This window comes from Lutjanus erythropterus, chromosome 22 (assembly GCF_056507025.1).
Source record: "Lutjanus erythropterus isolate fLutEry1 chromosome 22, fLutEry1.hap2, whole genome shotgun sequence".
Taxonomy (NCBI): Eukaryota; Metazoa; Chordata; class Actinopteri; order Lutjaniformes; family Lutjanidae; genus Lutjanus; species Lutjanus erythropterus.
Window position 1 is genome coordinate 23325144 of NC_139338.1, and position 24999 is coordinate 23350142.

Here is a 24999-nt window from a genome sequence, read left to right on the forward strand (position 1 = left end):
TTTGAACAGGGATGAAGCTGAGTGAAAATTCATATCTACCATGTGTGTAATTAGTGTAATTAGTGTGTCCTTGTCCTTTATTTCATCTGGTATTCATCTCTCTGTTGCGCTTTTCCTTTTCCATTACCTGTCTCCTTCCTTTCCTTTCCTTTCCTTTCCTTTCCTTTCCTTTCCTTTCCTTTCCTTTCGCCTTCTTTTGTTCTCTCTGACACTCAGTTATGTTACTCACCGCTGCCGTTACCCCACCTCTCCCTGTGTGAGTGTGAATGACCCTGTGACTTGCTGTGTGTCTGAGTGTGAGCCCTGCTGGCTGTGTGTGTGTGTGTGTGTGTGTGTGTGTGTGTGTGTGTGTGTGTGTGTGTGTGTGTGTGTGTGTGTGTGTGTGTGTGTGTGTGTGTGTGTGTGTGTGTGTGTGTGTGTGTGTGTGTGTGTGTGATCTCCTCAGAGGAGGCCCTGCTGATGAGTGCTACTATCATCAGATTGTTGTGTCCTTGTGTGTGTGTGGTACACTGATTTCCTGACCCTGTCCAGAGGGAGACAGATAATAAAAAGCAGATGACAGAGAGACAGCAGGGGATGGAGAGAATGAAAGAAAGACAGGATACTGTCCACTAGAGAGACCTGTCCTGAATGACTAATGTAATGGAGGGAAGAATAGAAAGGGTGTGTGTGTTGTCTGTAAATCCACTCATTTATGCATGAGGTTTGTGTGTTTGTGTGTCTGAGGCTCTCAGCTTCAGTCTCATTGACCACTTACTGAAAACAAATCATTACACGCTCTCACTGTCTGTTCTTGTCGTTCTTCTCTCGCTCTGTGTGTTCATGTATGTGTGTCTGCTCTTGTTAGCAAGTAGATAAGGGGAGTAGAGAGGCCTTGGCAGTTCGACAGATAGCAAGAGGGATAGAGGCCATAAATTAGCTCGAGATGACATTATCCCTTCACCCCTCTCTCCCTTCTTTCCACATCATTTCTTCTCCCATCCATATTCGTCTCTCTGCCTCCTCTCTTATTTTTCCTCCCCTCTACTTCTTGTTTTCTTCCCCGTCTTTTCCCTTTTGACCTTATTGTTTTACCTCAAATGACTTTGTAACTTATCCTAATTTGCCTTTTTTGAAAACACGTCTTATCTCATATTATAATAACTTCTGTTTTCTTTAAGTTCATACATAAATAATTTGAGATTAAACGTCGACTTCTAACCATTGAAAAAGCAGCTGATAAACAGAATCACCTCTACGTCATACAACATGCAAAAATCAGAAAGGTGTGGGCACATAATCAAGCACCACTGAATCCATGCACAAACAGATGGAAGTGCAAAATAAAACGAATAACTTCATAAATCGAATGCTATGTAAATACATGTATATGTTACGTAATGTGTCTTTATTTATGTTTCTCTGTGCAGGGTTACACAGACGAGCCGGTGTCCAAGGTTTTATGTCACGTGGAGGACGGTTCAGTGGTGCAGCTCGACCGGTGGAACCTCCTCGTAGAGAAGAGTGCAGTGCAGCCAGAGGAGGGCACACAGAAGGTCAGAAGTGAGCTTTCAGTCTGGGCTGGCAGTTAGGGTCCGTGTGTGTTTATTGATTGTTTAGGAGTTTTAGGAGTTTATTTTACTACACTTTGTGTATTTGCATCTGTAGAGTTCTCCTGAGGTAAAGGATGTTAAGGATTTGATTCAATATTTTGTTAATAGTGGTAAAAGTGTGTGGAATTTTACAATACATGTCTTATGTATCATTTATGATTTACTGATGACGGATTTATATAAAACTCTATTCCTAAACCTGGTGGAAATTGATTTTTTTTAAATGGCTGACAGTATTTTCTGATTTATGCAGTGGTATAAAGTCCAAAATAAAACTAGAATTTCAAATCTGGCTTTTCCCAGTGTTCAGATTTCTGTCCTAGAAATGCATGCAAATTAGTGCATATTTAATGAGACAATTTCTTGTTTGCATATTTAAACATGAGATTCCAGACAACGTGGAATACAATAAATAACTGTCTTAATGTAAGTAATCAGCTGAGGACGTTTCGTGGTGATATCCATAGGTTAAAATCTGTACCTTATTCACCTGTAGTGTCACGCCTTATTTCAGGGTTAAGACTCAAGAATAAGGCAAAAATTTAAAGCCAATATGTGCAGAACTTTTATTGTAGCATCTTTCAAAAAGTAGGGAGCCTTTGCATGTTGCATTACTGTTTATCACAGTGAATTCTTGCCGCTCATCTTACCAGAAAATTGTTTATTGTTTTTTGTTGTACAATTCGTCCCTGAAAGATTTAGAAACTGCTCCACTGGAAAACAAACTGGCAAACTAGCTCGTTTCAAATTATAGCAACGATCTGCACTGACAAAAGTGACAAATACAATGCATCTTCTGTGGTTGCCTCACAATAGAAAGTCTCAGTGTGATTTGCCTTTTCAAACCTTTTAATATGAAACAAAAGCATCTGGAAATTATCGCTTTGAACAGTAACTCCTGATACAGCTCCAGGAAAGCATTCTGACTGGAGAAAAAACAAGAAATTACCTCAAAAATTGACACATCAATCATGATCAACAGGTAAATGAATCCTGACGTTCAATACTCAATATCCTCACAACTGGAAAACAGCAAATATTGGTGCATTTGTCTGGTAGAAATAAACTCCATAAAGAAAATATTGAAGTGCAAGAGACAGTAATGTGTTTAAACGGTTATGAGTATCACTAGATGGAATGGATGGACATTATTATAGGCAATGGAAAGTACTCTACAGTGTGCATGTATGAGCTGTCTATGTGAATAAATTGTATAATATTTATCCAAGGACACACACTTTAATAGTTTTTCCTGTGTCCTCAGCTGCCTCTGAATGTGTTCAACAACTACTTCAGCCTGGGCTTCGATGCTCACGTCACCCTGGAGTTCCACGAGTCCAGAGGTCGGGGAAATCTATTTTAATGTCTCTGTTTTGCATTTCACCTTGTATTAACTCTATTTATATTCCATTAAGTCCTTCTCTTTCGCGTTAATGCACCCCACTCCACCGAACGATCAGCAGAATAAAATAAAATATTAAAAACACATAAGCATCCATGCATGCGCGAATGAGTCAGATTTTCTCTCCTCTTGTTTTACTCCACGCCTCTGTCTTTTATTTATTTATTTTTTTCATGTTTAATTCCAGTAGCTTTGCAACATATTTAATGTATTCTGCTTCTTTCTCTCTGCCTCTCTGATGTTGTCTTTCCAGAGGCCAACCCAGAGAAGTTTAACAGTCGCTTCCGCAACAAGATGTTCTATGCAGGAGTGAGTGTCCCACTTGACTTCTCGCACATTCACTTTCACACACTAAAACTCCTTCAGCCCAAAGTTTATCTGGTTTCTCCTGCTCTCACTGCCTGTTTTGAAGGGATACTTTGGATCATTTGAAGTGGGGTTGCATGAGGTACTGAATTACCTACAGTAGGTGGCAGTTGTCAGAAGCAGCAAGAGTACCAGTGTAGGAACCTAAGAAATGTACTGCTGTGGACAGAGTCAGCAACAAAACATATTTAAGCCACCTAAAAAATCAATATCAGTTTAAGTGTTTGCTGTATTTAGCATATTTTTACCACTTTACCTTGCTGTCAGACAGCCTTTTACATTAGAAAAGGCCTGTTTTATACCCTAAATATCGCGACACCACTGCTGTTACTCCTCTCAATTTCTCCAAACTGGTTCTGTAGGTAACACACTCACTATGTACAAGTACACCTCATACAACCCCACTTAAAATAATTCAAACTATCCCTTTAAACCAGACAGAGAGAGCAGGGGAAACCAGATAAACTGTAGGCTGCCTTACTAGCCAAAACATTTTAGATTAATAATGAAGAGAGTCATGTGCTTTAGTAAACATTTGGATGTCATGCTTTTACATAATTTGTTTTAATGTTTTATTCTACATTTGCACTATGTATAGTTTTGCGTTTGCATTCAGTTCTAAAGCTTTATTCAGATCATAGGAAATCTTAAATGTGACTCTTAGGGAGCTGCGGATGAGAGATTTAAGGACCAAATGATGGGTGGGAGTTTGAGAGGAAGCATGCAGGGGAGTTATCTCTTTTTAATGAGGGAAATGTAATGAGCTGTAATTCTGTTTGATTGGGTCCTTTTCTCTGTTTGTGTGTGTGTGTGTTTGTGACTGTGTGTGTGTGTGTGTGCGTGCTTGTGGCTTCGCAGGCTGCGTTCTCAGATTTCCTCCAGAGGAGCTCCAGGGACTTGTCCAAGCACGTCAGAGTGGTGGTGAGTGTTAACACACTCTCTCTGTATCGTTTTCCAAGTCGACATGTCTGGGCAGCAGGTCAGCCGGGTGATTAGAAAGACCGTCCTTCAACTGCTCTTTGAACATCCGCCGTGCTCAAGTGTCCTTCAGCAGATATTTAATCCTTATCAGGGCCGCTATGCTGCTACTGACCGCTGACCTCTGTAGATTAGAACAGCAACTATCAATCATTTTCATTATCGATTCTGCAGATGAGTTTCTTCCTATACTTTCTGATAATCCCAGGTAGGCCTGTCACAATATCACATTTTCACTTCACTGCATGTTTGGGATTATTTATATGATATTATCGTGAGTGTATTATTAATATGATATCAATATATAATTATTTAAATATCATAGTTATGATCAATACTGGTATTTAGCAACACCACTAATCCTACACCAATGTTAAATGATAAGGGTGGAAATATTGTACCGTGTATTTTTGTAATTGTCAAAAAAAGTTTGTTTCTCAGTGCTTCCTTACCCTGTTTGTGCCACTCAGCTTAAAGATAGGAAGTGTAAATCTTTTAAAAAAGGATCATGGATAGCGTTCCAGTGATTGATAGATTATGAAACAATTATTAAATAAAATGCTAACCATTTGATAATCAATCAGTTTTCTAGAGGCAAGTTTGCTACGTCCAATAAATAAACAAAATCAACTCACAAAATGTCTTATTATAACCTATAAAATACAACTGCACACCTTCTGAATCCAAGTTTCTCTCTTTCAGTGAACGAAGATGAGCTTAGTTCCCTTCTTAACTCATCAAAAAAAAAAAAAAAAACCTACGTCATTTAATCACACCAGAAAAACAAAATAAAATTCACCAAACAGTCTTGGCTAGGCTTTCCACTGTTCCAACAATCACCAGCTCCAAAGAAATCTTTAATACGCTGCGTTAGATGTGCTCTGCAGGTTGTTTTTCTCTCACTTGTTCTTCAGCTCAGTGGGTGTGTATCTGTTCTTGAGCAGCAGCTCCATTAAATTAGAAAAATAAAATGACAAAAATAAAATAAATAAAATACTTGTTAGTCAGATCAGTTCATTGAATGTGTTTGTTTTGTTCATGGGATTTGTTGACAAGAAGAAACACAGAGACATTTCAGTAAAAGTGTTATTTTGCTAAAAAATTAAAATAACAGCATCCTTGCTGAAAAATTCTGATTCCTTATGAAAAAGACTGATCCTGAAACATAATCTACACTCAGAAGATGACACATTACACCTCCTCATTCCTTGTTGCCGCAACAAGTCCTTGAAGGGTCTCGCAGAGAACTGAGTGGGTCGGTCAGATGTTACCTTTGACCCGAATCAATCACTTTCCAACTGCCGCATCAAAACAAGAGCGAGGGCCGAGGGAGAGCGTCGAAACTGAGAATGAAAACTGAGAACTGAGAATGAAGCTGATGCAACATGTCAAAGCAAGTCAAGGATGTGAGAGTGAAAATCAGTTGTTTTGTACAGTAAAGTGAAAGGAACGGCAAACATGAGTGCATGTACTGTATTTTTGTAAACCACAGGGAGGAATTTTAATTTTCTTTGTCTTTGTCCTTCTCAGTGTGATGGTACCGACTTAACTCCCAAGATCCAGGAGCTGAAATTTCAGTGCATTGTGTTTCTAAACATTCCCAGGTAAGTGAATATACAGAGTCCACTCTACACTCCTCTACAGAGTTTGGTTGCACTGTGGCTCGTGTCACAGTGGCGCCTCTTTTCTTGCAGTGCATTTTATTATTAAAGAGTCCCGCTGAAGTTAAAGCAGCTTTCATATTGTGTTTCATTTTGGAGTCCCCTGTGGACAAAAGCAGTAGTGTTTCCACTGCCAAAACCACAACATATAATGTCAAAAATAAAATCGTCCGGAAGAAAAATCTCCTCCTGCTTCCTTTTAACTGGCTCATGTGCCTGGGAAAATGCAAACAAGGGCTCTTCAGGTCATTTCAAGGAGAATCTGACCGCTGGCAGGCATTAAGAACAACCATACAGAAATAACCAGTCTTCTTTCTTTTGCTTATGTAGGTCATATAGAAGCATCAGTATTAAACTGAGACTGTTTTATGACCAGTTAAAAACTCCTTGTAATAATAATAATAAGACAAAACCTTTAATCAGAATCAGTGAAAGAACAATCTTACACGATACAATCAGTTTTATTCATCAAGACTGTAGTCGTACAGTAATTTATTTTACCAGACACACTAATTATAATGTGACATTGTGCAATCTATAGTTAATTAGTTCATTTCCATTCAGGTTGGACAAACTGTATGTCTGACATTTTGGATTATTATTGATAATTCTACATTCACATTAGGGCTGAATGATATTTAAAAATGTTATTTTTGCATTCCAGATTCATTTTCTGTACCAAACAAGCATGTTCCCTTAAAGCTGGAGAATCTAATTTGTAGCTTGCAGCATCTCTACAGCACCACAACGCTTCCTTTCCAATTAGAGTGAATACATTTCATTTTTATTTGTAAAAAATTGCAGCTCCTGTGATCTGGATGTCGCACTTGCCCATTTTGCAATTTCAATATTTTTGCGACCGATTGTTCAGCCCTAGTTCACGTGGATTCAGGCAAACCTGAATGCCCTGATTTGCCCTACAGGGAAAAAATAGTATCTATAGCCGCATGTGAAATAGCCAAAGTTCAGTCCCTAATAAATTCCTTTATTGAAGTTCAAACTGCACATTTTAGAGTGTCTTTTATTGTGACCAGTCCAAGACACACCTGTCAGGTGGATGGATTATCTTAGCAGAAGTGCTCACTAACTTGGATATGAACAAAGTTGTGACGAAAATTTTAGAGAAATAAACCTTTTGTGTTCACACAGCTCAACTCAAGAGAAAAAGATGACCACAGAAACATGTCTTCATATGTGTATTGTTTTACCATCATGTCATTCTGCTGAACTGTTTCTTTGTTTTTTCCATGCTGTCCAGAAGGTCTTGTCCATCTGCTGTCTGTCTGAATCCATGTGAAAGCAGCACAAACAACATCTTTCAATAGGATCATTTTCATAACTGTAATTATTCAGTGGTTGCTTCTAGCAAATGCGCTTAAAATGATGAGAGACTACAACTCTCCAGTGAATACCCGGCTAATGAAATCCCTTAAAGTTGGTTAGTAGCTCCTGAGGCAAGGACATGAGGTCTCTCCTTTTTACTGCTTAGTAAAATCCTCCCACACCACCCTGGAATCACAACATTACACATGATTAGACATCAAAATAATGAAAACATGTTCACTAACTATACTCAGGGAAAAATCTTCATTGTATCACAGGAAGATGAGTCTGACTGGAAACCATCCAGTCTGAAACTGACATTTTGTTCTAACATTTCTTAAAAACATCCATTAATTTAGCTGTCTGTCGAGGTGTTGTGGTGAGCTTGATGTTATTATTTATATTTGAGGTTTTCATGTGTGTCTTTAGGTACTGTGCTGGCACCATGCCGTGGGGAAACACAGGCGACCACCGAGACTTTGAACCGCAACGTCATGACGACGGCTGCATCGAAGTTATTGGCTTCACCATGGCCTCACTGGTGAGAGAAAAAACTAGAAAATAAATACTTAATAAAGCAGGAGTGACAAAGAAAACATCTCCAATGTTTACGTATTATCAAAGGCCAATGTATATTTTTCTGTGGTTGGCCTCCTTTTTTTGTAACCAGTGGTGTAAGTCTCCCTCTTGTCCACCAGGCGGCGCTACAGGTCGGCGGTCACGGAGAGAGGTTGCACCAGTGCAGAGAAGTCGTCCTCACTACATTCAAGACCGTACCTGTTCAGGTGAGTGCACACACACTCACCAGCATCCTGGCCAAATAATTTTGTAAATCAACTAAATTTCCTGTATTATCATGTGCATGTACAGTTTACATCTTTGAAAAGTGAAGCAAGATAAGATGGAGCGACATTTTTGCAGCAGAATTCTAATCTGGTTATACACTGAGGAACAATACAGAAAATAACAGAAGATCTGAGGATGACATTAGCTTATCAGCAAACTCTTTTGTTCTTATGATTAAGATGTTTAACTGCTTACAAAGTTACATTTCACACAACATGGCAGGAAAAAGAAAATGCAAAGTTTATGTTTTGTACACAGGACTCATCAAGCAGAGGAAAAGTGCACAATAACATCCACACCACAGAGCCTGAGATCTACTTAACTAAATGTATTCATGAATATTACAGTCTGTCACCCTTAAATGTGACTACATACTGTCATGTACCATTAGTTATGCAGTATGTTGATGTATAATTAGATATATGAATCAATATTTCATGCTGGGAGAAGCTCATATTTCAACGAACTGTCTTGGACAATTTATTCTGTGATACATTCGGGTCTGAAAATAACTCACCCGTGCCAGACGTTTTTCATCTTGGGTGAGTCAGATACAAAGACGTCAGAATAAAAAAAGATTTATGTGTCAAGGAATTAAAATAAAAAAAAACACTAGTGAGGAGGACTGGATAGGCTTAGTTCATTTTTTTAGTATTGATTGAAATGTGTGTTTAGCATTTTTTTTTCTTTGAACGTTCTCTTTGATCAGACCTAAAGTTACTTAGAAAGTTGTGCATTTATCGTATCATATGCATACAAATACTCATCCCACGTGAACTTAAAAGACACAAAAAGTACCTTAAAGACCTTAAAGTACAATCAGAAAACTTCTTCTGTCCCCAGTGCTACAAAATCCAATCTGCCACATAAAGGTTTCAGATCAAAAGAAAATTTTAATATGCTGTCCTGCTTTTAAAGGTTCCCCGTGGAAAGTCTTTAAAATCCAGACTTGTTTACTTGCAGTGTTCTGTTTTCACCACTTTATCTCTTGTTGTGTTCCTGCAGGGGTCTCAGACTCACGTAGGCTTGGTTCTGCCAGTTTGAGACCCCTGTGTTACCGGCGCCCGTTGACCAATCCCAGTGGTATAGTGTGAATTCACTGGTTGGATTGTTTATCTCTTCACCCACGTGTTACATGCTGAAAATAAGCAAAACAGTGCCAAGCCATTGTTCCAACAGCCCATTATTCTGAAAACCCCAATGGACCAAAAAAAACCAAAACAAAAAAAAACCATTTGTCTGATAGAAACCCATTGCTCCAAAAATACATACTCTCACTGTAACACACTAACCCTCGCCTCTAATCCTAAAAACTGCAGGAAGGATGTGTATTTTTTGAATGGGCCTTTGGAGCAATGGGTGTTTGTTTTTCGGGATAACTGGCTGTCAGACAAATGGGCTTTCGGTCCAGTGGGACACTTTTCTGACTATTGGGGTTTCAGAATAATCAGCTGTCAGAACAGTGTGCAGCCCCCAACAAAACAGTGACCCACTTATTGTGAGGCGGCCCCACAGAGCCACCATCTATAACTCCTCAGGGAACCTTGAAATTTTCAAATCATGAGCAATAGAACATAAAATGGACTCAGTATCACCTAAATCACACAACGGTTGCGGCTAGCTGCTGTATAGCTGGTGGTGATTTTTTTAAGTGTCAACATTAAGACCCTTTGACTTTTGTTCAAAATTTGCTAGACTTTAGGCTCTATACTGACGTAACGTTACTTGTGATTTCATTAAAAATGTGCTAATTTAAGCGTATACTCAGAGGCATTCCAGAATAAATTTCTGTGCAAAATTAAAGGGATAGTTCACCCAAAAATCAAAATTCAGTCATTGTCTACTCACCCTCATGTCGGGTTGGGAAAGTCTGCAATGCTGTTTTCCTGTGAAACTTTTGTGGACTAAAAAACTAAACCTGACCTTCACTTGGCATGAGGGTGAGCAGATAATGACTGAATTTTCATTTTTGGGTGAACTATCCCTGTAAGCTTTACTAGTTTTGTTTACAAACCCCAATTTCCAAAAAGTTGGGACACTGTCTAAAACATAACTAAAAACACAATGATTTGCAAAAGCCTTTCGAACTATATTCAGTTAAATACAGTACAAAGACAAGATAGTTAATGTTTAAACTGATAAATTTTGTTGTTGTTTTTTTGTAAAATACACTCATTCTGAATTTGATGCCTGCAACACGTTCCAAAAAAGTTTGGACAGGTTGACAATCTGGGACGTCTCTACAAAAGATGTTGTCTGGATGGCAGCATATGTTGCTACAAAACCTGTAACAACTGCGATGTTACATGTTCTGTTTCATTTTTTTTTTTACTTGATCGTTGTGTCTTTGTGCGTCTGCCTGCAGGTGGACGGCGAGCCGTGTCGACTGGCTCCCTCCACTCTCCGCATCTCCCTTCGAAACCAGGCCAACATGGTCCAGAAGAGCAAGAGACGCACCTCTGTGCCCCTGCTGAACGAGTGAGTCTCTCTCACTCAAATGCACCATCACACACACACACACACACACACACACACACACACACACACATAGAGACAGAGGAACTAGGCCAGCAGTGTTGTAAAAGCCCGGGTTGCACTGAGTGAGTCATACAATCTGTTTAGTGGGAGCTGACATTCACTCCTCTCAATGTCCCACATCGCTCTTCAGCTCGCCAAACCACAATCAACGCAGGGAATATCTGTGTTGTCCACTCGAATTAATCAAAACAAAAGCAGCAGGGAAGAAGCGCTCCACTGACACACTGCAATACTCTAACACTGTGGTTTTCCCTCTACTCTAGAATAAATTTTATTGATTTCTTTCAGCAGTTTATATCTGAAACTGTGTGGCTACTAACCCTCCTCCATCCCTGTAGACACTAATAACTCTTCATGTATATCTCTGTGTATATATGTGGGTCGATTTACACTCTACACGTGTGCACGATGTCAAGGAAAGACACAGTAGAGGTTAAATACTCGCTGTAGCTGCAGTAACTACTGTCTCTGCTTGATGTACTGCTATGCTACTGTACTGTACTGTGCTATCGATGTTTGTCTACTTACCTCTGGGCTTTTCTCCGTCTGTCCCTCCTCCTCCTGTCCCTCCTCTTCTTTCTGCCAAAACATGTCTGGGATCTTTTTGATTATTTATTATTTTCATTTGTTCACCTTTCTCTCCTTGCTTTGTTTCCTTCCTCTCCACCTGTTCGTTTCCGTTTTTCTCTTGTTGTCGCCTCTTATTTCCTTGCCTATCTTCTTTTTTTATTCCTCTCCTCCTGTTCTTTCTCCTCCTCTTTATTTCATTTTCTCCCCTCTGCTGGTTCCTCCCAATCTTGTCTCCTCTCATCTGCCTCTCATCTTCTCTATTCTCTTTCCTTCCTTGTCACCTCCTCTCTTTTTCTTCTTCTTTCTGTCTTCCTTCTCTACTGTTGTCCCATCTCCTTTATTCTTTTTGTCTCCTCTTCTGGCCATCACTGTTCCCGTCCTTTCTCCTCCTCTCTTCATCATTTTGTCTTCTCTCATCCTCTGCTCCTCATCTCATCTCCTGTCTTTCTTCTCCTCTTACCTTACCTCCCCATTCTCTCCTCTCTTCTACTCTTGTCTCATCTCCTTTCTTTTCATTGCCTCCTCTCCTTTATTCTCTTTTCTTTTTCATTTTCTTTCCTCTTCTGGATTCCTCCCAAACTCATCTCCTCTCTTGTCCTTTCCTCCATTTCCTCTCTCCTCTCCTCCTCTGCTCCTCATCCCATCTCCTTCTCCTGTCTTTTTTCTGTTATATTACCTTCTTTCCCATGTCTCCTCTCCTTGTCTCCTTCTCTCCTCGTCTTCTCTCCTCCACTCCTCCTCCTCCCTCCCCCTCTCCCCACCGCCATACGTTCCTCCTCTCTTCTGTGTGTGTGTGTGTGTGTGTGTGTGTGCGGCGGTAGTATTCAGAAGGTGTGTGCAGCTGATCTGCGCCGCCTCTCTGCTCCCCCAGACTCCTTCTCTGTGTAAGTACCTCAGCCCTCTGTCACTGTGTGGATGTCTGTGTTCATGTCTGTGTTCATGTCTGTGTTCATGTCTGTGTGAGTGGATGTGAGTCGGTGGTGTCGTGTCATGTTTCGTCTCGGGTTCGACCGATAATCGATTTGATGATATTGAAACCAGTCATTGTTTTCAATCACTGATATGATGCAGTTTGATTGATTACATGACAGAAAATTAATTTTGTTACATAAAAAGGTATTTTACCTTCAATTCAATTCAGTTCAGAGTAATTTTATTTATTGTATGTCCCATGACAACTGTTTTTAGTTGTGCTTGGGTCATTCTTTATGTACTACATTCTTTATGTAGTTTTTTTTTATAAACACATATTTATACATATATGAATTTTTCAAAGGAGCATGCTTCAGTGAATTTCACTAAGTACATAAAATGTGATAAATAAACCTTTTTATTTTAGGGCTACAACAAATACTTTTATACTCAATCAAGAAAATGTATGTTTATGTAAAATCAAATATGTATTTTGAGTAATAATGCCAAAATAATGACAGAAAATTTTAGGATGGCCCATCACAATTTCCCTGAAGAGCCAAGTAAGAAAAGGGTAATATTTTGTTTATTGTTGTAATACTCATTTTGGCCACAAGAGGCTGCAGTAGACCGCTGCCCTGTGTTTCAGGAGGACTCAAAGCATTCAAGTTTTCCTTCAGGTGAGTTTTAATAGGGGTGCACTTTAGCCTCATGTGATTAAAATTAGAACTACAACAACAAACAACAAACGTATGTACCAAAATTTTTAGACCTTTTTTTTACATTTAAACCAAATGAGTCATTTGTAATTTCACCTTTTAGTCAAATTTATAACTTTGAAAATGGCAAAAGTAGCCTCTGTAATCAGAATATGTTTCCTAAACACCGACACGCTGTAACTGTCATTTTCAGCATCAGTTCAGACAAATTTCTGTCAGCGTCGGCTTCAAAAACTCATATTGGTTGAACCCAAGTTGAGTCGTATCATGTTGAATGTGAGGTTTTTGTTTGTGTTAAGTCATATGTGTGGACTGAGACTGACAGAGAGAGAGACTGTATGGCAGCATGCTGAAGCCTCTCCACTTCTAAATGTGCTTCTGCCTCTTGTCTTGATGTTTTACCCGCTGTAGTCCCTTTACCTTTAACTATACCCTGAGCTGTGCTCTATTAGACCTGCACCACTCCTTTGCTCTCACTTGATGTCCACACCCTCCCCCAGAAAAGCTGTTGTCGTAATTTTTTTAATTTATTTATTTTTGCTTCAGCTGTGTATGAAAAAAAACTCCCAAACGTGTCATTAATGTAATGTACTTTAATCTGACACCTGTTCTGTTCCTTTGCAGGTAAGGTTTTGAGGCTGGGTAATTTTGCCAACAGCTGCTGCGCGACCAACAGTGTTTTCTCTCGTTGTACTTTTTCTTATCGCCCACCATTTTTCTGACGTCAGTATTCTGCCTTCATCAACCTCTATCCTCGCTGAAGGCAATGTTGCCCACAAACACTGACTTAAATATCTGTTGGCTCGCCTCAAACTCAAACACAGATTCAGGGTCATGACGCGGGAGGATAGCAGAGCCCTTTATCTTTACAGTGAAAGCTGCACTGCCGGGGGGGAGCATCTATAACTTTTACTACTTTTTGCAAACCTCCAGTTATCAGATAGACTTTTAAAACTTGAGCTCAGAAAGAAAACTTAAGAAGAAACCTTAACTATATTAACATCAACGACAGACGAGGAACTGAGTGTCTTTATGTTGCAAAAGGTCAGATTTGGTTTGTGATGTGTGTGTTATGTGTGTCTGTGCATGAATGTGTGCGTCCTCGTCATTTGTGTGTTTGGACACGTCTGAACTGTGTGTGTGTGCACGTACATGCACTTGTGTGTTTTTCCCCTCCCCAGTCCCCACGCAGTTCCGGATCGTCTGCGTCTTCGAGTGAATCGGATCAGCCTGCAGGAGTACGACCGGCTGCAATACGACAAAGAACGACTACGAGACATCTGTGAGTCACGTCGTCCATCTTTACGTATGTTGAGGGGGCAGAGGAGTCAGCGGCAACAGCCTCTTTAGTTTTTTTCTGTCACACATGTCAAAAGCGCCAAAAACTCCCACCTTCAGCAACTCTGAGGGAACACAGAAACACATAGTAAACACAGGACAGCACGTTACAGAATGTTTCTGCCATCTAGTGACTCAGTTAATTCTCAATTCACTGGTAAGAGTAAAATGGCAGTTATATCACTCTTGGTAGAATGTAGCCTATGTTTTTAAAAAAGAAAATATAAATGACTTGCTTAAAACAAAGTACAAATCAAGACAGGTATTTTTATAATCCTTTTTACACCCATAAAATCACCCTTAGAGTGTGATAAAATGTCAATGATGTGTTTCTAGCTTGTAAAAATACAGTTAATGCAGGTTAAACTCATATCTTCAACTCACTATGGTCTAAAATGTATGTTTGTGTATCCCAGCTATCCCAGTAGGCATTGTGGTGGTGAGGGGCGACTGTGACCTGGAGACATGCAGACTCTATATTGACAGATTACAAGAGGCAAGTTTCCCTCATTATCTTCATTAAGCTCATCATTACGTGAAATTTCTTCCTCTTTCTGCCTTCTTCTGTTTCTTCCTGGTCATCATTATTTCATGATGCTTGCAGCGTCATCCCCGCGCAAGTTATTTATAGACGGATAATCAGCAGCCGACACCCCTGGGAATGCAGAGCTGTTCTTTAGCTGTGTGTCTCACGTGGGAAACACTCACCAACCGATCGAGCTAACATCTGTGCAAGTTTTGGATGTAAATGCTTTGGCTGTTTGTTAACCTTGAAACCTGTCTGCTGTGCTTGCTAGGACTTACACCAGGCGCCATCTACTGGCCACAGAGTGCACTATCAGGTATATCACTTTTGGGTGTCCTTCTGCAGGAAAAGATTAGTTATTGTTAGTTTTTCAAGGGTATAGAAGCTATTTGCCTGACTTTTTACAATGTCTAAAGTCTTTGTCACAATGTCAGGGACTTTTTCCCAGAAATTCATTCTCGAAATGGTACAAAAAATCATTTATATGATGGTTATGACACTTGTAGTGGTGTTTGCAGCTCCACAAAACATGAAAGTAAAACTGCACCCTTTAATAGTAAAACAAAAACAAGATAATACAATAAATGAAATGGATATTTTACAGTCTGACACCCATGTTGAGTAAAGACTTCTCCTTTCACACTAGAAAATATGTTTCTGGACATGTGCAATATAAACTAATATTATAATCATATATATTCATTGTTTTGGTGATTTGTGGTGGGAGGACAACACTGGCTGTCTCAAAACACTAATTTAAACTACACTATACACTGCCTCATTGTCCTGATTGTCTCTGTCTTGCTATTGATTGCTCTACTGCTCACAAAGAAGCACTTAATCTGTCTGGATTTCTCTCTTTTACTTTCTCACTCTTCAAATAACTCCCTGTGTAATTTTTTTTTTTTTTTCATTCAGTAAAGGGTCGATAGAGATCACAGTGTCTGTCTCTTTGTCCTCAGGATGAGAGCAGAGGCGTCCCCAGGACCAGTTCAACCAGTAGACTCTCTCCCAACTGGAGCTTCTTGGATTGTGAGTGACTGAAACACTGAAATTACTGACCAGTGAGGAAGTTTTCCTGGAGATAAATGATCAAGATGAGCACACACACACAAAAATACTTAATCTACTACTCTATACTAAATAAATAAGTTCACTTCACTTAAGACCTTAGTCAACCCTTTTTTGTTTTTGGTGTCAAAATTATAATAATAACTTGTTGTTAAGTTCTTTTCTTAACATTATAAAGTGCTTCAACAGAGGACATGAGAGACAGTAATAAAATTATACAGTAAAAAATAAAACTTGATACATAAAATAAAATAAAATGTAATACTGTTCAGGTGATATTTTTTATATTTAAAGTTGTTCACAATCACTACACAAGTCCATTTTGCACATCTCATGAATGAAAAGAAGGGAAAAGACAAATCTTATTTGACTTCCTCTTACTCAAAACATAAATAAACAATCAAAATAGATGGTATGTCCACTACAGATACTTGACAAATAGATTTATCACATAAACCTTGATACAACACAAAACAAAAAACAGAAACACAAACGATACTTGATGCCTCCTTCAACAAATCCATAAAATGACAACAAAGACCAACTGAGCTGAAGTCCTGAAAGATCACTCAAATCTTTTTTTCTTTCTTTCTTAATACGTATTCTATGTTTATTTTATAAAATCATTCAAATCAGTTAAAATCATTAAACATAACATATTTCTAAAGTCTTGTCTCTCCTCTACAGCCACATCAGCTGACCGCTTCTATCGCATTGACAAGGCACAGGTAAACATCGCTTCATCACTTTTTAACGCTTAAAATAACAGTTCAAAAACCACTGAATTCATGGATTTATGGCCGCGAGACAAATGTTTACTTATTTTACCCGCTCGCACATTTACACACCTTTATTCTGTACACACCTGTGTGTCTGTAGGAGCACCTCCACTTTGTGACAGAAATCTGTCAGGACGAGGTGTTTATCCTCGACCATGAGGGACCAGTGGCGAGCCAGGGAGCGTCCACGGGGATGCCTGATCTAGTAGTGGAACCTACTGTTGGGTACGTCAGCAAACATACGAAACACTACAAAGAAGAAGAAGAAGTTGCAAAATGTGATTCTAACATGAAACATTGTGATGTATAGTTTAATATTTTATGTTAAAAAATTAGTTTATCTCATCAGGGCAGCGGCTAATGATTATTTTGATTATTGGCTAATCTGAAAATTATTTTCTCAATTCATCGTTTTGTCCATAAAATGTAAGGAAATAGCATCAGGATGATTTTAGAGGTTTACTGGTAGTGAAAGCTTTACATGTAGATACAGGTAGAAAGACAGATTTGGGTGACAGTCGCTTGAGAAAAAAAAGGCAAGAAAACAACGTGCAGCTGGACTGAACTGACGGGGGGGGATGAAAAAGTGTGGTTTAAATAACTGGAGGTCTGATGAAACAAGTGGAAACAGGTTAGTGGATGGGTGGAGCCGTCAGGTGACGGGGAAAGAAGGGAAAGTCCGAGGGCATCTGATGGACCAGAAGAGAACGGCATTGTTTTGAGGAAGTGGGAAATGTGAGCGGAGGTCAGGACAAAGAGGCAGACTGTGACAAAAAAACCCAAATGTTTAGTTTACTGTCACATATGATGCTGGAGAGAGTGAAATCATTGTCTATTAAAAACTGCAACCAGCAAACATTTGTCATTTGTGCTTTCAAAATAACTATAATTACCATTTGATTATTAAAATACTTTTATTGTTTATATAGTAAACAATCGATCAACAGATTAAAACAGAATCTCTACTTGCAGCACTGCCACTTTCACATTTGAATTCCTTCTATCATTTCTTTTCGTAGGACTCCCTTGACATCAGAGGAACAAGGTAAAACACAAACACTCTTCTCTTTCTTTTTTAAGTGTATAGAAATGATTTGTAGCTGCAGTTTAGGGGTTTGTGGTCAGTTTAGACACCTGTTAAACCTTTCAGACAGGTATTATTTGATTATTTTGCTGTTAATAAGATGCACTTTTCCTTTAGTTGAGAAAAGTGTTGGTTTGATTTATTTCTCAGCTTCATATCTGTCATATCTGTGTATTTATTTCTGTAAGAGACGGTCCAGTCAAAAGATATCTCATCATGCAATGTGAAAGGGAACTGTTGCACTATGAAGCAGTGTGTATTCCCCTTTGCTGAGCGTTTGATGTTTAGAACAATAACGTGTTTGGAGACTCGCCTTTCTGGAAAAATTGCAGAAGTTGAAGGATGTTTGTTGTGGGGTGGTCATCCACTTTCATGTGAGGACTCAGTCACTGTAATTCCTGGGACTCTCCAGTTTAATGAACCTGTTCTTCCTCATCCTCACATGTCCCGACATGTTTTTTATTTTTGTCCACATTCAGTTTTGCATGTAGCTGCAACAGAAACACCCTTGAAATACACAGAAGTGCTCAGTGCAGAATTTGAGATTACAGCATTTCAGCGTGGAACGTGCTCCATTAAAACATTCCTCTACAAGGAAATAACCTCGGCCGTCACCTTACAGGACAAAGCACTGACGAGATTTGTGGGAAAGCGAAACAGAAAGTTCAAGTGCCAAGTGTCCCTCTGAGACAAACAAAATCTGCACTGATTCTCACTTCTCACTTTTATCTTGAACACACAAAGGCAGTTTGCACGCCAAGCAGAAATTGGCTGGTGATCAACAAGAGTTAAAAAAAAAACTCCCTGTGCTTTGTTCATAGTTAGTCATCCAAACTATAGAGAGCTTTTCAACACAGAGGCAGAGCTCCGAGAAAGAGGAAGGTGTTGTTCGTTCATGGAAGCTTGAAAAAGTCTGCAGAACTCAGTCAGCCGAAGCCGTGTTCTTCTGTGAGATCTAACCTGATGATTTCTGTCTGTTTACAGCCATGCTGACAGCTGCCAGTACAGGGGACCTTGCCATGGTAAAGTACAAACACACAGGAGGAATGTGTTACTAAAACCAGTTTTACCAGTTTTCTGCTCTCCACTGGGATTTATAAACATTCAACCGGACAGTTTGAAAAAGCAATAATGACTCAGCATAAAAACAGTTCATTCAAAGTAGTACCGTGGAACATCTGAGGCCCCTGTTTTGTGATAAAGGTCTGTTTTCACACATGAAAATATTTGGGTTCGGACCGAATTTTAAGTTTAAAGTGTTTTCTACAGCTCTAAAACATGTACACGTGTTTAACACCTCTTTGTTAGAGAATTTTTAGACTAAACAATTTAAAAAACAAGCGATATATTAATAAATTGGCAAAATGGTAGTACCAATGATTATAGTAAAAAATAATAATAGTTGCACCTGTAACAGATGGTATCAAGGGATTTATTGTCATTATACAACACAGAGTTGTCCAACAAAGTGAGAGTTGTAGCTCCTTCGTGCGACACACACACAGAACATGTATACAGATAATTAATTAAACAATTATGCAAGAAGAGGGAGAGGAGGACAGTGACAAAAGCTGGAAGATCTGATGAAAGTACTTTTTTATGGTGGGTGTGTAAAAAAAAAAAAAAAAATCCTGATCCACTTCTATTTCCTGTCTCCAGCTGTCAGAGTGCGTCCGTCGAGGCGTCAGCTTGTTGGTTCGAGACTCTGGAGGTTGTTCAGCGTTACATATAGCCGCCCAGAACGGACACACTGACCTGGTCAGCTACATACTGCAACAGGGTGAGAGTCTGCGTAATGTGCATGCAGGTATATGTGAGTGAAAATATCTTTAAGTATCTTTTGGAATAAATAAGTCCTGCTTACTTAAAACAAATATATTAAATGTTGTCTTTCACACTTGGGACGACATCTGCAGCACAAAACAGGAAGAAAGTGTTGCTTTTCAACAGAAAATCAAAAATTGGACACGTTTCAAGTTAAAATCCCAAAAGATTTCAGTCCTAGCTGATGAGGCTACGCCCGTGGTTACTGGTGGTAACAGTATGTGTGGTTTTATTTTGCAGCAAATTCTCTTTGAGCTGCAGAAATGCAACAGAGGAGCCGCAGGTGTTTCTGTTCACATGGCAGCCAAACAAATCATACTGTGAAAAATATATTGCATTTCCAGTGACCGCCATGCAACACTAGTGACCCATGTCTTGAATGCTTTTAATATGAAGCAGCAGGAAGTGTGTGGTTAGCATTAGCAGTACCTTAAAACAGCTCTGATATGTCTGTACGAGAATAAACAATAAACAGTGAGATAAAGAATACAAACATTAACAGATTACTTGCATTCCTCTGTAAGATTCCTGTAAATCTCATTTGATTTAAGTGCTATTCTTTAAATGTTTGTCTTCTTTATTAAAGGGAACCAGAAAGTCTTTGATCAAAGAACTAAAGTAGCTTTCTTTTTACAACAAGACAGTTACACTACACTACAATAGTGTAGATCACCACACTGTTACATAGCTGTCATGTTTATTTAGTTGTGAGAGCATGGAAGCAGCTCAGACTAATAGTTTTAAAATTATTATACAGTATATTTCCAAATGATTGAATTTACAAAAGTCAGACAAATACACCAGTCTGAAGAACATGTAGAGGCCTTGGTGAGTCAGTTAATTCCATAATACTGACATTTAAAAATGTGACTTTATGCACCAATTTCACACCTCAAAGTTTATTTACAGTTCTCGGAGAGTCTACTGCACATGAGAAAAAAGTTAAAATTAAGTTTTTAGCTGTGTGAAATCTAAAATCAATCCAAATATCAGCTATCAGTTGCCTTGATTACGGATAACTGTAAAAAAAAAAAAAAAAAAAGATAAATCTCTCTTTTAATATGAATATATTTATATGTTTTTAAATCAGATCCACAGCTGCTTATGTGTCTCGTGTTTCTCTCTCCTCAGGCTCTAAGGTGCTCCTGGATTTGACAGACAGAGAGAAGTATGTTGGGTACTTTTAATTTTGTTTTTCCTAAAAGAATCTCCGTGTAGGTGTCTGATCCCCCTCTGAATAAACATTTTGAACACAATAAAGCCATCTCAAATGTGATAAAAGTTAAAACATTCTGTTCCTCCTTTTCCCGGGAACCCTCTACAACACATTTACTGATATATTGTGTGGTTATTTTGTGTGTATCAGTAATCTTTACCTGTAGCTTTTCAACCACACGTCGGCCATCAGTTGTGACTTTTTGCACGTCCGCACAGCTTATCTGATCCAAGACACCTGCTTTGTGTGTGTGTGTGTGTGTGTGTGTTTTTGCGCAGAGGGGACACAGCATTGCACAAAGCAGCCTCAGAAAAGCAACACGCCGTGTGTCGATTGCTCGTGGAGGCCGGGGCGTCGCTCGAGAAGACCAACTTCCAGGTAAACACAGAGAGGGATGTTAAGACTACAAACCTTATACACTCATTGCGGGCACATACACACTTTTCCCTGAAGTCAAGCTGAGTCATATCAAGAGCACCAGCATGGCACGTATCTGCAGAATACTGACTCAAGAGGTACATGTGTGGATAATCAGGTCACGCAGGTCTGTCTTGACAGATGTGTATAAATTTTTCTCGGGGGAAATCCCAGAGAGCTTTCTGATTTTCTTCAGACAGCCTGATCTGTCTCAAACCGTTTGTTTATTTAATCCCTCACTTGCATTCTGTTGAAACTGTGGACAAAATGTGAAAGCAGAAACCACAAAGTAAATGTTTATTTAAATCACCACAAACCAAATGCATTATAGCCTGTTTTATTTGACAGCTAATAGAAAGGGACAGGAAGATTGAGGTGAAATGAGGCAAATTTGTGATTTTCAGCCATACAGATGAAACCTACTTGACTTGGAAGGATATTTAACAGAAGCCTGCGGTCAGATTTGAACCTGGAAAGCTGCAGTTACACTTGGGGCACGTCCTATTAATCTAAGCTTCCTGGATGCCCCAGAAAGAAGTGCTTTCAATTAATTATACGACACCATGTGATCAGACTTAGTTTGGTTTATTGATATCGTTTCATTTTGTTTCAGTTCTTCATTGTGCAGAGGTGGTCCAATGGGCATAATAAGCCTCACATCTCTCTAACACAGTATGGAAGGGACTTGTAACTTTACTTTACTTACTTTCACGCTAATTTTCATGGTCCTGCGTCACTATTTTTGCTCTCGAAATCTGGCAGACCATCAATCAAACACTGTATTTTTAGTGGGAGATATGGAAATGTCCGTATGTATAAGCTGTGAGGGACTGACTGGGGCCCCAAAACCACCAATTTTACACTTTTTTCCAATTTTCAAGGAGCAGTAATGAAAAATATGGCGTCTGCTTGTGTCTTACAGTCATTTGGTCTGCTGTACACCATTTGGTCTGTGCCCTGTTATGACCCCCAGGGGTCCGTGGCAAACCTTGAACACTAAAAAAAAATTGTGTGTTTGTCCTCCAGGGGAAGACACCAGCGGACCAAGCGGAGGGAGACTCGGAGCTCGCCACCTACCTGAGCGCCCAACAAAACACATCTTCTGCCAACCGTGAAGACTTGGAGACGGCTGTCTGAGGCGCGCACACACTCACACACACTCGCTCTGTCTCTCTGGACTCTGCACACACTCGTAGTGGAGACGAATCTGAGACAGAAACGTGTACAAAAAGAAAACAACAAAAAGACGAACCGAGTCTGGATTTAACTCCTGCGTCGGAGAAATTAAACCAGACACGCCAGAGGAGTGAACTGCTTCAGCTCACAGCAGCACCGCAGTGGAGATTTTAATGGTCAATTATTTATTTGTATTTATTTATTCATATTCTATTTATTGGTCGTGCTGATTGATTGATTGACTGAGTGATTGATTGTAGGACTATTAGTGGTTCAGGATGCAAGTGCACTTTGAGCAGCCGTCACGGGGTCGTGAGTTCACTGTTGGTTTAAAAGATACGAACTCATAAAAACATGTTGTTTATTTTGGTCACAGTTCATATTTTAAGAATGAAAGTGTTGAAAATAATCACTATAACATAAAGTTTAATTTCAGAACTGATGGAAATACTAAAAGATTATATGTTTACCCCATAAAACCTGTGTGCCAAAGACATTGCACTGACGTAGTGTCATATCTATTTCAGTCTGTCACAGCGGGCTCGTAAATTCCCCAAAACTGAACACTGTCACGACAATGTTTCATTCAGCATCATTTCATTACTGGGTCAACGGAGGACTTGAATAACATCACAGAGCTCAAGAGTCTCTTCAGCTCTCTCACTTTAGTTAAAGTACAGAAGGAAAGCCGAGAGGAAAAAAGACAACTTGATTTTTTATCTTTATTTTTATTATTATTATTTTTAACACCTTTTCAAACCAGAGCTACACAATGCATCACACCTGCACATAAAAACACCAGAAAATGACGCAAAACTTAACAGGCAAAAGTTTAAATTGAAAGCAAACCAAATAAAAACCATAGTAGTTAAATAAATGTGTAATAAATTGCAAATTTCCAGTCTGTGACTCAGCTGACCTTCTAATGAGGACTTTATTATCACGCCGGTTCCCCCAAAAGTAGATCTCAAGGCTCACAAAAAGATTAAAGACATAAAAAAGAAAAAAAAATCATATATTTTTTTTTTTAAATGTTGCCTTTTGCTTGTGAAATACTTGAGATTTTCCCCTTTTAAAACCCTCTCAGACATACAATAATCACTCTTTGGTCCAGCTGCTCCCTGTGGGTGTTGATTTGTTTTAAGGTGTCGCAAGACACAAAATTTAGGAACTACTGCTTTCTTTCACAGTATTTGAGCTATTTGTCCTTAAAGGGATAGTTCAGATTGTTTGAAGTGAGGTACTTATCCAGTCAGTGTTTAGTCGTCGTGTAGAACTTCATACAGCCTCACTTCAAATAATCCAAACTATCCCTTTAACCATCTGGTTGTCAGACCTGATAATTCTTGTTGCAAAATGTGGTTTTAAATAATCTGAGATATACAACAAAGCTGAACCATGTAGAACTTTAAAAAGAACCAAAAGAATCCATTTAGGTTATCCAATTTTTTATTTCATGACGCCTCTACAATCATTTTTATCCTGTCTTTACTGTTTCATCCTGTGCATCCTTGTCTTTTTTCAACACAAACATTTAACAAAGATTTAGGTTTATTGTCGTCAAAGTGGAGAAAGTCTCTGAAGAGGACAGAACAATCTGGATAAAAGTCATTATCAAGATATTAATGAGGTCATTTATATACTGGTTTATATTACAATATGAAAAATGTTTGCAAAATTACATAGAGAAGAATGAAAAAGATGATCAGAATTACTCTGAGAACAAACTTTTAAAAAAAAGTTTCCAGTAAGTTTTAATTTGTTAGTGTTTAATTACAGTTTCCTCTGAATCATTAATTTAGACAACTGAAGAATTTTTTATAGACTTGAACAATATTTAGAGTTCAATAATGTCAGAATAACGGCACCCAGCAGAAACGAAATGCAACGTAAAATACTTTTACACCTCATTTATATAGACTTTTTGTGCTATCTGACTTTAATCACAGTATTTTAAAATAAATGGACAGTTTAAAATAGTACTTTAATACATTTTACATTCAAACTAGATGAGATTTGACAGGAAAATCAATAAGTAATAACATTAAAATCTGGAGTGGAGATTAGTCCAGTAAGCAACAGAAAATTACATGTTTTCCTCAAGAAATGCCAAAAATTCTCAGCCTCTCAAAAAAAAAGTATTTGTTGGTAATTTTAGTCTTTTGTGATCATGAATGAAATATCTTTGGACTGTCGGGTGGACATTATGTCAACTTGAGCTTTGGGAAAATGTGCATTATATATTTTACAGACCAAACAATTAACCATTAATTATTCTGGCAGGTAAACAGAGAACGAAAATAATGAATGGTTGCTGCTGTAATTCAGAGCATCACAGGACTAAAACTCAGTCGAAAACTTTCCTTAAAACACTTTAAATCAAATCAAATTAAACAAAGTGGCCTCTGAATTCCTCATATCACTGACTGATCCAGATCAGTATGAAGGGAAAACCTACACTTTGTTTCAACCGTAAATTTCTTGCGCAGGTTTTTTTTTCTGAACGTCCAGTTAGTGCAGCCAGTTGATCCTGGAGGAGGACGCACCAAACTGTGTTCAAAAAACAGGCGTTTTTTTAATAAAGCATAATCACTAACTTCAAACGTCTGAGTCTCCAGCTGCCGTCACACAAACTTCTTCACACCGGGATCGTGTGTATGT

General features: G+C 38.8%; 1 protein-coding gene across 3 annotated transcripts in view; it reads left to right on the plus strand.

Annotated features, from left to right (window-relative positions):
• dgki (diacylglycerol kinase, iota) overlaps positions 1–23686 on the plus strand; it is an 82997-nt gene extending 59311 nt beyond the window's left edge. The window contains exons 14-34 of one of the 3 annotated variants that reach the window (XM_084710943.1): positions 1410–1535; positions 2857–2935; positions 3248–3303; positions 4219–4281; positions 5869–5942; positions 7752–7863; positions 8021–8107; positions 10534–10646; positions 12098–12160; positions 14089–14189; positions 14662–14741; positions 15043–15087; positions 15734–15803; positions 16530–16570; positions 16722–16846; positions 17641–17666; positions 18690–18727; positions 19365–19485; positions 20661–20697; positions 21024–21123; positions 22189–23686. In XM_084710943.1, coding sequence (XP_084567069.1) covers positions 1410–1535; positions 2857–2935; positions 3248–3303; positions 4219–4281; positions 5869–5942; positions 7752–7863; positions 8021–8107; positions 10534–10646; positions 12098–12160; positions 14089–14189; positions 14662–14741; positions 15043–15087; positions 15734–15803; positions 16530–16570; positions 16722–16846; positions 17641–17666; positions 18690–18727; positions 19365–19485; positions 20661–20697; positions 21024–21123; positions 22189–22299 — 1668 coding nt within the window. In that variant the 3' untranslated portion in view covers positions 22300–23686. The remainder of the gene's footprint in view (positions 1–1409; positions 1536–2856; positions 2936–3247; positions 3304–4218; positions 4282–5868; positions 5943–7751; positions 7864–8020; positions 8108–10533; positions 10647–12097; positions 12161–14088; positions 14190–14661; positions 14742–15042; positions 15088–15733; positions 15804–16529; positions 16571–16721; positions 16847–17640; positions 17667–18689; positions 18728–19364; positions 19486–20660; positions 20698–21023; positions 21124–22188) is intronic. The other 2 variants (XM_084710944.1, XM_084710945.1) reach the window with 2 other exon arrangements.
• Positions 23687–24999: the final 1313 nt, after the last annotated feature.